Source organism: Pimephales promelas, chromosome 18, assembly GCF_988280905.1.
Source record: "Pimephales promelas chromosome 18, fPimPro1.hap1.1, whole genome shotgun sequence".
Lineage (NCBI taxonomy): Eukaryota > Metazoa > Chordata > Actinopteri > Cypriniformes > Leuciscidae > Pimephales > Pimephales promelas.
The window spans coordinates 18237370-18253665 of NC_142786.1; the positions used below are offsets into that span (position 1 = coordinate 18237370).

The following is a 16296-nucleotide window of genomic DNA, read 5'->3' on the forward strand; positions in this document are numbered from 1 at the left end:
AAATACGTTCCAATTATGAGACTTTTACGTGACTTTTATGAAAATACAAAAAAATGCAATTGTCTTCCATTAAAGTAGTTCAGTTTAAAAACTCAATTTACTCAATTTACTCACCCCCATGTCATCCAAGATGTTCATGTCATTCTTTCTTCAGTTGAAAAGAAATTAAGGTTTTTGATGAAAACATTCCAGGATTTTCTCCATATAATTGACTTCAATGGGTACCAAATGGTTCAAGGTCCAAATGACAGTTACAGTGCAAACTGCAAACTGTTCAAAGGGCTTTAGACGATGAACAAGTGTCTTATCAAGTGAAACGATCGCTCATTTTATAAATTAATAACAAAGTTTAAGTTTTATAAGCTCAAATGATCGCCTTGCTCTGTTCTGTGATGCACGTTGGTGACTCTCCTTTTCGAACTCGTTCATCAAAATGAATGAATCTTTTTCCGAGTCAATTTATTCGTTTCGTTTCGTTGAATGAACCAAATGACTTGGAAAAAGATTAGTTCATTTTGATGAACGAGTTCAAACAGGAGAGTCACGAACACTCATCACAGAACAGAGCAAGGCGAGTATTTGTGCTTATAAAACTTAAACTTTTTAATTTATGTATTAAATGACTGATCGTTTCGCTTGATAAGACCCTTTTTCATGACCTGGAATCGTTTAAAGCCCTTTGAAGCTGCAATGAAACTGTCTTTTGGACCTTGAACCGTTTGGACCCCATTGAAGTCCATTATATGGAGAAAATCCTGGAATGTTTTCATTAAAAAAAAATTAATTTCTTTTCGACTGAAGAAAGAAAGACATGGAAAGACATCTTGGATGACATGGGGGTGAGTAAATTATCAGCAAAAAGTTTTTTTAAAAGTGAACTACTCCTTAAACCCTAGTATGCATTTTATTATTGCATTAAGTAATGTCCCCTTTTTAATCACACTCCAGCTGATTTCAGGATTGATCACTGGGCTTTTGGAGAGAGAAGGTAGAGTTTCTCCGTCAGTGAATCCAGTCCCCATGATCTGTGCCTTTCCTCGAAGCCGTCCATAGCCTGAACTAGTTCGATAACGCAGCCTCCTCCTGGAATATGACAGGATGATTATTGGCTAAAACCATCTAGAAATAAAAGCTCTATAATGAAGAATCAATAACAAAAACACCTAATGAAATAGGTGATGTGTTCAGAACCAAACTCTCACCAAATATGTTCTTTAAATCTTCTTCTGACACAAAAAACGGCGGGCCTGCATGTCAAATGAGCCAACAGACGAGATCAAACACTATAAACAAAACACACATGCTTTATAATGAATAAAAATATTTCCTAACGTTACCTTTGTACAGCTCAGGATCGTATTCCACCGTGTTCACCAGATATCTGCAGTCATCGTTCATTAAAGAAACGAGGAGAGAGGCGTACCTGTGGGATAAAGAGCCGATCTATTCAAATACAATCCCACTGAAACCATACATAAATAACCGGACGTGAAATGTTGATTTATTCAATAGGCTACGTACTTTTCCCTGTCACGTGGGTTTATGGCCACCAGTGCTCCTCGATCCCAAATCCCTCCAAACTTTCCTGCAACGGCACTGACAGACCGAAAGAGACGATCAAATGTGCTTTACGTTACATTTAATCATCTAAAACCAGAGAGTATAAAACGCACCTCGAGAACTTGAATAAATCACACTGATAGATGGAGATCTTTCCGTCTGCGCTCTGAGAACAAGGAAAATGCATTAGTTGGGAGAGTGAGACACAGAAACATCACGGTGTGTGTGGACGCAGCGGATCATCCGTCTGGATTAATCTGAGGAAAGCCATCAGAACAATACAGCGCATGCATGGAGATGTACGAGCAGCGAACTCTCACTCGCTTTTGCCTGTATCAGTCACACACACACACACACACACACACAAACACACTGGTGCACAGCACATTTACTTCACTTTGTTATTATTCTAGTTATGTAAGGGTTAATGCCCGACGAGGTGTCCATTGTCAGGTTATAATGGACGACGGCGATGTGTGAACCGGCCGACGCGCAGCGGAGGATGGTTGCTTCCGCCGAAGTCCATTAAAACCTGACAATCGGAGGGCATTAACCCGCTTATACCATGGTCACTTGCCAAATAAAACATTAGTTTATATTTTAATTAGGCTAAATCTAGATTTACAAATAATAACTTGCCTGACGGTTTATTTAGCAACCGGAGATATTTATAGTCCGCTCAGCTTGTAGAACCCTTCAGGTTCAAAAACGCATTTTTTTTCACGAAACACAAAGGTAGGCTAGGCATAGTTATTTTTTTATTACACATAAAACAATTAATCAATCAATCAAACAGACTCCTTAGGCTTGAAACGCTGTAGCTACTCTCCTCCTGCCTGGTTGTCTGGACAGCTGCGTAAAACTCTCGCAGGGTCTCATTCAGAGCAGCAGTGGTGTAATTTTCAAAGCTGGAGTCCATTTTTTATTTTTTATTTTTTGAAAAATAAAGTCTCTGAGTGTATTTACTGTCCATTTCGTATTTTTTTTTCGTGTTGATCTCATCTTTTTCGTCTTCTATTTGATTCAATTCTCCTGGTGTTATCTCTTTGTGTCGTTTCTCCGTTTTATTTACATTTTTTCTTTCTTCAGCAGCATCGTGTCAAAGTCAAAGTTGTCATATTCTCCATAAATGTTAAAAGAAATAACGAAGTCGCTCATTGTTGTATTAGTAGGCTATGTAATATCTAACTAACGTTAGATGTTTGTTTTGATGGAGCAAATTGTTAACAGATACTTTGACTGCCTGTTGCTATGGTTACTCACAGCTGTTGTAGGCAGCGCATTTATTTATTAATTTCGAATGGTAAACAGGCAGTTTCACCAGGACTACTTTACTAGGTGTCCTCTATCACTTTTTAACCGACACCCTGCAGCCAATCAGAATCGAGTATTCACCCAGACCATGGTATAATTACCTATATATTAGAGCTGCACGATTATTAGAGCTGCATGATTCTGAACAAAATAACATGGCATTTACTATTAAATACTTAATTTAAATGTTTTTTTTTTATTATGGTATTGAATGAATGATTCAAATACTTGTTTCTGTACTGAATGAATCAGCAATTTTGAACAAATCTCTTGAATGAATGATTCAATGACTCACTGAAACAAGTGAAGTCTTTATGAGGGAGTCATTGAATCATTCATTCAATAGATTTGTTCAAACATGCTGATTCATTCAGTACTGAAACCAGTGGCAACTTTGTTTTAAAAAGTGGGTGGGACATGTGTATAAATGAATGAATCACGTGATGCGTGAATAAAAACATAGATGCGACTTTACAACATGTCCAGTGGAAATAGCCTATACAGAAAGTCCTGTAAAATTAAATGAATAAATTGACCTAATAATATGAATAAAAATTATATAAACAAAAATATACATAAAAGTAAATTAACTATTAGGCCAGAATTTTGATAACTGATTTTTTGCGGAACACGCACGATTAACATTTAAATTGGCTTATAGCCTCTCCATTGTACACACACAAACTGCTGTTCAATTAAACGAATAAATGGGCCTAATAATATAAATAAAGATAAAAAAGTGTATAAACCAAAATACATGCCTAAACATTTAAAAGTAAATTTAAAAAGTAAATTAATTAGGCCAACATTTTGATAACTAAACTTTTGCAGAGCGCGCACAAATAATAATAAAAAAAAATTATGCTTATATCAATTGTACCAAAAAAATGCTGTAAAATTAAACGAATCAATGGGCCTAATAATATATAAATACAAATATACAGGCTATAGGCCTACTGTAGGCTACGTCAACGTTTTAAAAGTATGCTAAATGAACTATTAGGCCAAAATTCGTATAACTGAACTTTTGTGTGCACATGGATTACAATTTAAATGGCTTATGTTGTCAAACTTTTTTTTTTTTTTTTTTAAAGAAAGAAAGAAAGAAAGAAAATGAATTGCTTTCCTTATCTACAGTTCTTTTGAGTTCACCTTCAAGAACACAAGTTTAGACAATGTCTGAGGATTCAGATTCATGCGGTGGTTGCGGAGAAAACCCTGAGCGGAGCGAAATTGGAGCGGAAAATAGGGCGACGACGCTCCGTTCTTTTAAAAATGCCCCTCTGCGCTCTGTCCAAGATCCGCCCGCTCGCTCCCCGATCTCTCCCACTCCACTCCGCTCATATGCTCTGCACCGGAACGAACAAATAGTCTCCGAAACGGATTGAAGCGTGCATGTGAAAACTGTGCGTGAGCCACGAGATACACTGTAACCGTGCCACCGATCGCAGGCAGCAAGGAGCACTTTGATCACTTGATTTAAAAAACAACGTATTTTAGGGCTATAGATCGCTTCTTTTATTTTACAAACGAACTGTCTGCCAGTTGGAGATGTTTTATTTATTTCAACTGTTAGCTATCCGTGCCACGAGAGCTTTTAAAAAGTGGTGGGGACAATATAAGTTAAATATAATATAAATATATAAGACAAATATAAGTTCAGAAACGGAGCCTCCCTTATCTTGTCGTACAAGGGTTACAATAGTCCCTTTTCAGATGTTACAATAGTATGAATGTTTAAAAAAAAATGAAGTTTCGATCATAAATTTATACGAAAAAATAAGAAAATCATATTCACCAGCACGGGTAAAAAAGCATTATACTCACCAAAACTACAGATTATTTTTTTACACAAAATCCATCCTTATTTCTTTCCTCAAGAAGACTTCAATTACTGTTGTACAGGTTCTAACTCCGTTTCAGTTCCAACAATGTCGTGTCTGTCTCGTCATATTTCTAGCATGTTTTAATTCGCTTTATGGCTGAGAGTGCTTGCCCGACAGAAGCACACACAGTAACCGCAAAACATGACGATGTCTCACACAGACTTTTGAACGAAATCAACGAGATCTGCGGGACTTTTGCCTTCAAAATCATTCAGTTCTGTTTTTACCCGGAGATTTTGAATAGAGTTCTGTTACTCTGCGTTTAGCTCAGGGTGAATAACGGATTTTTTTCTGCTGGAGGTCGAGGAGGAAAAGAAACATTAATTTGTGGGTTGAAAAACTATTACATCTACATGAATATATATTTAGTTTACGCAGTTCGCTATACAGATGCGGATACTACCAGTAATAGTACACGGTCTGTACACGCATCCAATCAAAGAACGAGGAAATACAGACGTTATTATATGCCAGCTACATGGCCCCGCTGCAGTCAAAGCGAAATCTGATTGGCTGATTAAATCTGACGAATTATCTGATTGGTTAAAGAAAATGTTTCATTGCCATTCATTTTATACTACAGGCACCCGCACTGTCGATTCTGAAGGCCTCCAGGCAGATTTATTTGACGCATGATGGCTGAAATATAATTGGATACAAGCTCTAACATAAAAACACACTACTGGAAGCAGCGCAGCCAAGAGAAAAGATATGAAATTAAGAGAACAAACTATTTGGAATAATTTTATACTCATTCATGGAAAAAATATATTGTAAGTTTAAGTTTATTATAAGTGCAGGTCAGTGATTCTGAAAGTGTTTAGGCCAGCAGAGAAGGCCTTGCTGGCCCTAACGGCACACCACTGTGGTCATATATATATTTTATTTGTTGTTTTTCTTTATAATTAAAGTTGTCTGTATTAAGTAGATTGTTTAACACACAAAATAGTGATTATCAGATCAATGAGTCCTCACCCTGCTCGCCACAACCCTGATTTAGGGTTTTATTTAGTTATAATAAACAAAAAAATGAAATATAATTTTTATCCGATTAATCGAAAAAATAATCGTCCGATTAATCGATTATCAAAATAATCGTTAGTTGCAGCCCTACTCTAGAATGAAAGATTCAATGACTCGCTAATAAAGACTTCACATATTTTAGTACTGAATGAATCAGCAATTTTGAACAAATCTCCTGAATGAATGAGTCAATGACTTCAATGAATCGCTCATAAAGACTTCACTTTTTCAGTACTGAATGAATCAGCAATTTATTTATTTATTTATTTTTTGAATCCACAATTTTGAACGAATCTCCTGAATGAATGATTCAATAAACTCGCTCGTTAAGACTTGTTACATCACCGGATGAATCTGCATTTTTTTATGAGTCTTTTGAATGAACAGTGTAATTTAGACTCTATTTTGATCGTTACCGTAGAGATCAGTGTTTATATCCCAACTATAAACTTTTATCCCAATACTTCTGTGATAATCTAAATGATTGTAATTATTGTCCATACCTATACATGAGAACTGCTCTCTCAGGGACACTGTGACCGTACTAGTCAGAGGTTTAATAGACTTAGACTAATTGCTGTAATTTAGGAATAAGATGGCGTGGGTGTTTGAATCGAGGTCGACGTCTTTAGCAGGATAGTAACTCGATGTATGATTTATGGGTCCAGTAACTATCATTGGCAAATACTAAGGATGACACACTTGAGACCTTCAGATACCTTGAACAGCTTTGCTCCGGGAATAGCTGGAACTGCTTCTTCATTATAAGCAAGATCTTGTTCTTCAAAGAATTGTTTAATTCCTTTTTCGGATATTTCAACTCCAACAATGGAGTGACCCATATCAGCCAGCCTGAGAAACAATATGAACATTTTAGAAAGATTTATAACATTATTCATTGACACAGATTTAAGACCTTTTACCATTTCATGTCCACAGCTTTTCCACACAGTGGGAAGAAGAATCTAATCTCCTTTCGTCCACATTCAACTTTATCCAAGTTGTTTTCCAGCAACCTTCCAAAAAAAAAAAAAAATACAAAAAAGGTGGATTGAAACAAATGAAGGGGAGAGATTCAGAGTAAAATAATACATTGACAACATTTTATGGCTCCTTTATACATTTTATGAATAATTCCAAATGAACATTATTTATTCGTAAGCAACACAGGATGGCTAAATCATGGAGTCATGTGAGATGTATTAAAGACTAGGACCGATTTTGCCCTTTTACAGTCATGATGTTGTTGAACAACAGGAATATTGATTATTTTCCTCATATTCTCCTATTGTTGCGGCTCCTCTCTTCCAAGTCTGTCAGTAACGCTCTGTTTACTTCCTGTCTCTATGAAGCCCCTCCTTCTGAAAAGCACACTGTGCTCTGATTGGTCGGCTGGAGAAGTGTGTTGTGATTGGTCGAGCACTTCGAGTGTGTTTGGGAAATGTCCGCCCCTTTCCATAACCGCCAGTTTAACACACTACTAACTAACTCAACCAGGCCCCGCCCCTTTATTCTGCGCATTAATTATTATTATGAGGAATATTGTGACGTGTTTGTTCCCGGGAGAAACTCAAGGCTACTATGGACTGGAGGCCTTTCAGGAAACACTGACACTATGAAGAACTGGAGCTTTCTCATTCTCAAATAGCAACATCACACACAAGAGAAATAGAAAAAGCATAATATTGTCCTCTTTAACATGAATGATTATAGTGTCAGGAGTGAGAAGTGTGTGATTACTTGTGCACTTGAGCTCTATGAAAACCAATTTTTCCTTCCTTCCACCGGTCCTCCCACTCCGACAACGCCATGACCCGGTTTGCCTGAGCAGACATTCCCCTTCTCCGCGTAGCAGACAGATGCTCTGAGCAAATAATGAAACGCATAAGTTTGGAGAGTAAAATAAATAGGCCAATGAGAATTAAAAAATGCTTACATCAAATATTGTGCATTTAATCATGCTGCAGTAGCCCATGTTCATCTGTTATCAGACTCGTTTGTCAAGTTAGACAGGTTGCACTTGCATTACATGCACTCATACTCAGAAAGCATGAACATAAACATGAACTATGCAAAATAAGGAGAATAACATCCAGACTAATAAAGTACACTACTGATTTTTCTGCAATACAAATGCTTTATTTTACTATTCAGTCAATGTCTTTGTGTTAATAATGGTGGATACTGTTGGGTCAACACAATTCAATATTAATACATTTCAATGTTTGATTAGTCACTTTTGTGCAATAATCATTTTTTTTTTGTGTGAGATGATTTGCAATGTCAAATGTAACTACTATTGCCTACATTAATTACCAAATCTGTTACAAAAGAGCCAAGGCTTCAGTGCAAAATCACATGATCTAAAATAATGCAGAGGCGCAAATGACAAAGCTTTAGTGTCGTGTCATCTTTGAGATGTTACTTTCTGTCCGTGCAACAACTGACACAATATTACTATGAGCTTAATAAATGCATCATCTGACTGGTTAAGATAATCACTGGCCAATAAAAACTAATGTTAGACAACTTTAAAACATCTTCCTGTATCTAAATAAATAATAAATAAATAAAAACATTGGGCATACTCAGCCAGAACACGTGAATCAACATTCAATTCGAATCTGCAGACACTGTAAATGTTTAATAAGATTTCTGATTTGTTACCTTACTTTTCCAATTCAGCGACCCGGAGAGCGGCTTCCAGCGTGATCGCTCTCATAACAGGAAGAGTGTGTGCGTGATGGGCGTGGCTTCCGACATTACGTTCTACGTCATAGTGACGGAACCCCGCCTTTCGTCACTGGTTGTCGCTACACACACAAACAAAAATGGACAAATAATAAACCCAACATTATTATTCAATATTTAAATTAAAAAATTATATGCAGGGTCTAAAAAAATGCAAGAAATAAAACAACAAAACGGATGTGTGGCATTTCTGAATTGGATCGGATGTATGAAATCCTTTTCTTTTTGTATTTTTTTTTGTGTAAGTTATCCCCTGTAGGGTTTATTTTCTGTTGTTTCCTTTGATGCTATAATGAATGGGTGATAGTTGAATACATATGGCGTAGGCTACGTGCATTCTTGTTATGCAATACAATAAAATACCTTGAAATATAGAGTAAATATGAAAACACAAACCAACATGTTCTCACCAGTAAAAGGTTATCCCATTTTGTTGGAAATTTAATCTTGGTGTTTTTTGCAAGCAGAACCGACAGGTCACGTGATCATAACCACGATCTGAAAAAACACTTTATTCTAATTTGTATTATTGTTGTAAGAAGCATTAATAAGAGCATATTCATTTGTCTTACTTTTTTCTCTTATTAATCATATGACAATTAATTGGCCTTATGCACAGCTGCACTACTTCCTGAACTTAAGCCAGCTCCTTGTTTCCTGTCTGCCATTATTGGTCAAATTGATTGATTCAGGTTTGCCTGACCTCAGTAGTCATGGCAACAATAATCAGACACACCTGAATTAATCAAGTTTGGCCAATAATAGCAGACAGGAAACAAGTAGCTGGCTTAAGTTCAGGAAGTAGTGCAGCTGTGCATAAAGTCAATTAAAGGAGAACTCCGGCGAACAATGAACCTTTGGTCTAATAAAACATCGGTACATAGTCAACCGTTCTCTGAGATTTGTTTTCATGATAATAGAATGTAAAGAGTTTTATCTCTAAAAACTGTTTAGCGTATAATGCTAGTAATGGGGGCATTGAGTAAGTAAAAAGAAATCGCTTATACCACTAACAAGGCTCAAAATAGCCACAAACTCACACAGTAACATAATAAGGCTCCATACATACAAAACGAAGCGTTGAGAACTTTGTAACTGTACAGACCGTGTATGAGCCATATTCACTTTGTATTTGTCAATTTTGTGCTGTGCCACTAGGGGGCTGTATGTGCTTTGTGGCACAGCTGATCTCGGGTCAGCCCGTGTAAGTCTTTTAATTTGGAGGTAACTCAGACACAGGTGTCGCTGATTGAGAAGCAAACAGTTTTCGACTGTGCCCATGGTCTTGCGCTTGGGGTAAATGATACGGTGTGTTGTATGTTATATTATGAGTTAAGATATTGCCGCTGTATGATATGCAGGAAAATAAATTGCTAGATAATAATAACATTAATGAACGCTCTCCGTCTTTATTTTACGTGTAAGATCACACGCACATGTCTAAACTTAAATCCACGAAATCAGCAACCAGTACTAGACTTTGTTTAGGACTTAGTACATTAGGTCGAAAACTGCTTCGATTTGGATAATCGTTCGTGAGGACGCGGCCGGACCAGCCATAAAGTGGATTTTACTGTGTTCGTTTGGAAATCACGGATGTGAGGAGGGCAAATGTTTGGAGTTGCCGATTGCTGAAAGGAGCTGTACCGGAGCGAGCTGCTGGGTCAACGGATTATCAGCATCTTTACATCGGGACATCATTCATCAAGCCGGCCAACGCTCGATTGGGGTATGTGGTAAACAGCGCTGATATTATGAATGGCCATGGTAATTTGTGTGCACACATTCACGTAAAACCAATGCATTGGTGGTAATTCGCAACCGTCTAAAAATAACTTTACGCGTCTAGACGAGTTGTTGCGCAACACAAAACTATTCTGCGAACTTATTGATTAATAAGCTAAATCGCTTTGTGTTGTCATTATGGCTGAAAAGGAAAAAGGCCAGCTTGGCCCTGAGACTGAAAAACGTGTGGTTAAATTAACACCCAAAGCTTTGTTGGAAAAAATAAGCACTTTAGAAAAGGAAAGAAAGTGTAAATTTAGCAAATTGTCAATTGCAAAAGAATCTATTACTAAATTGATGGGTGATAAAAGGCATGTCAGTGAGGTTGAACATGAATTTAACATGTACAATAAGTTGTGTGATGAAATTCAGCATGTACATACATCTTTATTGGGTTTATTGCCTGCTGATGAAGCAAAAAAACATGAAATATGGTATCAAGCGAAAATGTTGAGTTTCAATGAGTTTTTTGTGGGTACAAATCAATGGTTGTATGACACTAAAGCTTGTTACTAAAGTGAATGATGATCATGATGATTTGCCGGTTCAAATTGAAACTCAAAATGTTGATGTTGAAAATGGAAATGAGATTGATGCCAATGGAAGAGGAAATGCTGGTGGAAAGGATGAGGAAGATGATCAGATTCAACCTCAAGACAGCATTTCAAATGTGCAGTCAAGGCACCATGGGTCAAGTAGTGGGTCCTCCAGTAGTAGATCCTCCACTTCTTCAGCCAGACTCAGGGCAAGGGCAGAACAGGCTGCACTCTTGGCTCGAGCTGCTGCCTTAAAGGACAAACATGCATTGGAGGAGCAGGAGCTCATCTTAAGGAGAAAGAAGGAGCAACTTGAGATGGACACTGAGATAGCTGCCACTTCTGCTAAGTTAGCAGTGCTACAGGTCGGTAGTAGCACCCATTCAAGGCAATCTGATGGAATAGCGTCCTATATTAGGAAAGGAGCTAGATCTAAGCTCCCACCCACCCCTCTCAATCCACAGGCCTCAGTATTTGTGCCTCCGCACTCACAGCGATATGCATCTCCACCACTACAAAGCAATGCTTTACCTTTAACCAATCCATCTATCTTGCCAAAGCCAACTGTAACTCAAAGCTTTCCATCCACTCTGGATCAACATAAACCCCTGCCAAGCCAAAATCAGACAGCAGGTATCCACAATTTGCTGCAGCAACAGAATGATATAACAGCTCTTCTTGTTAAAATGCAAACTTTACAAATGCTGCCACGCCGAGAAATTCCAATTTATGATGGAGATCCTCTAAGGTTCAACACATTTATAAAGGCGTTTGAACATTGTGTGGAGGCAAAGACCAGCTGTAAAGGTGACTGTTTGTATTATCTTGAGCAATTTACTAGGGGGCAGCCAAGAGATATTGTGCGCAGCTGCCTTCATATGAATGCAGATAGAGGATTCGCTATTGCCAAAAAATTGCTCAAGGAACACTTTGGAAATGAGTTTAAGATAACAGAAGCATACATGGAGAAAGTCATAGGATGGCCAAGTATCAAAGCTGAGGACCCCAACGCGCTCAAAGCATATGGTCTCTTCCTCCGTGAGTGTTCCAACGCTATGGAGGACCTTCGGTATTTAGAGGAACTTAACATGCCAGCAAACATAAAGATTCTGTGTCAAAAGCTTCCATACAGACTCAGAGACAAGTGGAGAGCAAGGGCATGTGAGATACTGGAGAAAACTGGGCGAAGAGCACAATTCCCAGACATTGTGGAGTTCATCGAGCGCCAGGTCAGAATCACTGCAGATCCAGTCTTTGGTGATATACAAGACAATTTACCTGTTATTAGGGGAGCTACAAAAGTAAACAAGTCACAGGTAAAACCTCAGTTGGGAAGAAACAGCTTTGTAACACAGGTGGTCATTGAGGAAGGATACAGCAAACCAGATAGTACCGAGGAAATGGCTCAGAAAAAAGGAACATCCTTTACCAAGACTGATTCTGTTTCCTGTCTGTATTGTGCTGCTGGTAATCATGTTTTGGAACAATGTTTTAAACTGGGGAAAAAGACACACAGGGAGAAACTGGACTATCTAAAAGAGAAAGGTCTGTGTTTCAGTTGCTTGTGCACAGGACACTTGAGTAAAGATTGCGATAGGCGCATTATTTGCAACAAGTGTAACCGAACGCACCCCAGTGTTTTGCATATAGGAGAGATGGAAAGAGTTATTCAAAAGGATCAGAAGGATGGTGAGCAGAAATTTACTGAGGCGTCGAATTCCTCCGACAGCTGCACAACATCCTCCGCTTGTTGTCTTACAGGGGCTGGTCACTGCAATGGAATTCTTCCCATTTTGCCTGTTAAGGTGAAGTGCTCAAAAGGAAACAAGGTTATTGAAACCTATGCTTTTCTGGACCCGGGGAGTACAGGAACTTTTTGCACCAGGCAGCTCATCGACAAGTTGAATGTGGAAGGACGCAAATGCAAAATTCACATTCGCACCTTGGGCCATGATAACGCAGTAGAAAGCTCCATTGTTGACAATCTGGAAATTTCAGGAGTTTCTGGTGAGTGTTTCTATCCACTTTCTAAAGTGTGTACCCAGGAAGAGATACCTATCTCTACAGCCAACATAATTAGTGAAAGGGAGCTGAGAAAATGGCCTTATTTAGACGATGTAAAGATTCCCCATATAAATGCTGAGGTTGACCTATTAATTGGCACAAACGCCTCCAAGTTGATGGAGCCTTGGGAGGTGATTAACAGTCGTGATGGTGAAGGACCCTACGCGATCAGAACCCTACTGGGATGGGTAATAAATGGTCCTTTTCGGGGAAGTAGTGACTGTGGAATTGACCACCCTTTAGTTTATGCCAACAGAATTGCCATTGATAGAATTGAAGAACTGTTAACCAGCCAGTACAACTACGACTTCAATGAGCAAGATTCTGCAGAACAGGAAGAAATGTCAAGGGAAGAGAAGAAGTTTGTGGAGATAATGGAAGGCTCTGCTCAGTTTAAAAATGGACATTACACGTTTCAAATGCCTTTCAAAGGGAAAGATGTTTCAATGCCGAATAACCTCTGTGTTGCCATGCAACGTGTTCGTGGTCTGAAAAGGAGACTTCAAAAAGATGCAGGCTTTCATGAAGAGTATAACAACTTTCTTTCTGATGTTATTAGCAATGGCTATGCTGAAGAAGTGTCGCAGCATCAGTTGGAAACGCCAATGGGGAAGGTGTGGTATATTCCGCACCATGGCGTGTACCATCCACGGAAAAGAAAATTACGAGTGGTGTTTGACTGTGGAGCAGAGTACAAAGGGATTTCGCTCAACAGTCAGCTCTTGCAAGGACCGAACCTAACCAGCTCGTTAGTTGGAGTTCTTATGCGATTCAGACAGGAACAAGTGGCCGTAAAGGCGGACATTAAGGCTATGTTCCACCAGGTTAAGGTGGCAGAGGAACATCGGGATTACCTAAGATTCTTATGGTGGCCTCAAGGTAACCTGGAGCAAGATCTTGTAGAGCATCGTATGACTGTCCATTTATTTGGAGCGGTTTCCTCACCCAGTGTTGCCTGCCTTGCTCTTAGAAAAACTGCTGAAGACAATCAGGCTAATTTTCCAACAGAAGTGATTGAAACGATCAACAGAAACTTCTATATGGATGACCTACTGAAGAGTCTGCCCTCTGAAGAGGATGCAGTTACCATGGTTAAAAACCTTATAACCATTTGCGGCAAAGGAGGGTTTACCCTCACTCAGTGGATCAGTAATAGTCGAGAAGTGCTTCAAAGCCTCCCAGATGATCTCAAGTCCACGAACCTGCAAGAGCTTGATCTGGACAGGGATAAGCTGCCGCTGGACAGAGCTTTGGGTTTGCAGTGGTGTATCGAGACGGACACTTTCAAATTCAAGCTGAATGTCAAGGAGAAGCCGGCAACCAAGCGAGGCATGCTATCCATCATCAGTTCCGTCTACGATCCTTTGGGGTTCTTGGCGCCTATAGTATTCCCGGCCAAGCTGCTGTTGCAGGAGTTATGCAGGATGAAGTATAATTGGGACAATCCAATACCTCCAGCCTTTCAGCAGAAGTGGAACAAATGGCTGACAGATCTTGAGAAGGTGGCATATTTTAAGATCCACAGATGTGTGAAACCTGCTGGATTTGGGACGACTGTCAGCGCCCAATTGCATCACTTTGCTGATGCGAGCGAGAACGGCTATGGTACAGCTACTTACCTGAGGATGCAGAACATGGAAAAGAGAGTTCATGTTACTTTCTTATTTGGTAAAGCCCGAGTGGCCCCACTGAAGACTGTGACCATTCCCCGTTTAGAGCTCACTGCTGCTGTTGTAGCAGTACGAGTGGACAAGATGCTTCGATCGGAGCTCCAGTTTCCACTAAAGAAGACTTGCTTTTGGACTGACAGCACATCAGTTCTTAAGTACATAAAGAATGAGGACCGAAGATTTCAAACCTTTGTAGCTAACAGGGTAACCACCATCAGGCTCAACTCGGAAATTAAGCAGTGGAGATATGTTCCCACATCTTTGAACCCTGCTGATGATGCTTCACGTGGATTGAAGGCAGAAGATCTTGTGAAGCAAAGATGGATAGAAGGCCCAAAATTCCTATGGGAACCTGAAGAAATGTGGCCAACATTTCCTGTGGATACAAGTGTCACTGCTGATGACCCAGAAGTAAAGAACAGTCTGACAGTCAATGCGATACTTGTTGACACCAATCCCACATCGCAATTGAGGACCCATTTCTCTGATTGGCAAAGATTGAAATTTGCAGTTGCGTGGCTCATTAGGTTGAAAGGAACTCTGCTTAAATTGAAAGAAAAGAGGAAAGAGTTGGAGCGTGCAAATACCAGTGCTATTGGAACAGCAAGTTTGGATGTGCAAAAGGAGATGCAAGCTTTCTCAACATCGCTTGGGAATCAGAAGGTAACCCTGGAAGATCTCTTGGAGGCTGAGACCTCCATAATTACTTTTTGCCAGCAAGAGAGATTCCCCACAGAATTTGCTGCACTAATTTCTGGAAAGCCACAAGTGCCGAGAAGTAGCAGCCTTCTCAAATTGGATCCGGTTCTTGAAGGAGGACTTCTACGAGTTGGGGGACGGCTGAAAAGGGCAGCAATCCCTGAGGACATTAAACACCCTCTCATCTTGTCCAAGGACCAACATATCTCCGATCTTATCCTCCGTCATGTCCATTTACAGCTTGGACATGGAGGTAGAAACCATGTTCTTTCCGCTACAAGGAGAAAATACTGGATTACTAGTGGAACTATTCACATAATGCTTACCTTCTAGTCCTCTGTTATGCCATACGGAACCGTTTGCCACTGAAACTGCTTAACGCACCAGTGGGGCTCGACAGCCTTTTAGACAAACGGGTCGGCGCGTATGGTTGGGTTGCGGAGAGTTCGGGTTACGGAGAGTTTGTGAGTTATAACGGAAATTATTATGAACATCAGCTATGCTAATTATTTCCCATCTGCCTTTCTGCTGTTATCTCGGGACGCTTGTCCCGAGAAAAATGGCGTTCGTCAGGTCCAGTTTTGTGTCCAGCCTCTCACGGGGATTTCGGATGCCCCAACGCCTGTGATGAGACGACTCAACGCCTGTGATGAGACGACTCAACGCCTGCGATATGTTATGGCGCCGTTTGATTCATAAACAATTTTTATATTTAATATTTATATTTAAACAATATGAATGTAAGCCAGAGGAGAACTGGCCCCCGACTGAGCCTGGGTTCTCCCAAGGTTTTTTCTCCATCCAATCTGATGGAGTTTTGGTTCCTTGCCACTGTCGCCTTGCTTTTGGCTTGCTTTGAGCTTGCTCAGTTGGGGTTATTTATTTAGTGTTTAGCAATGTTGTTGATCTGTGTTGTGCTACTTACATGTTATCACTGTGAAGCTGCTTTGATACAATCTGTATTGTGAAAAGCGCTATATAAATAAATGTGACTTGACTTGACTTGAC

General features: G+C 39.5%; 1 protein-coding gene across 2 annotated transcripts; it reads right to left on the bottom strand.

Moving 5' to 3' along the window:
* Positions 1 to 945: 945 nt before the first annotated feature.
* LOC120470647 (putative thiopurine S-methyltransferase) lies at positions 946 to 8587 on the bottom strand. 2 transcript variants are annotated; one of them, XM_039660252.2, is made up of 9 exons: positions 8451 to 8587; positions 7524 to 7647; positions 6707 to 6799; positions 6503 to 6635; positions 1674 to 1726; positions 1522 to 1596; positions 1338 to 1423; positions 1203 to 1247; positions 946 to 1083 (listed from the first exon to the last, which is right to left on the bottom strand). In XM_039660252.2, exons 2-9 carry the CDS (start codon positions 7616 to 7618, stop codon positions 965 to 967), a joined length of 699 nt encoding a protein of 232 aa, XP_039516186.2. In that variant the 5' UTR covers positions 7619 to 7647; positions 8451 to 8587; the 3' UTR covers positions 946 to 964. The 2 variants fall into 2 exon arrangements, with proteins under 2 accessions (XP_039516186.2, XP_039516265.2); XM_039660331.2 differs by having other exon boundaries at positions 8456 to 8578.
* Positions 8588 to 16296: the final 7709 nt, after the last annotated feature.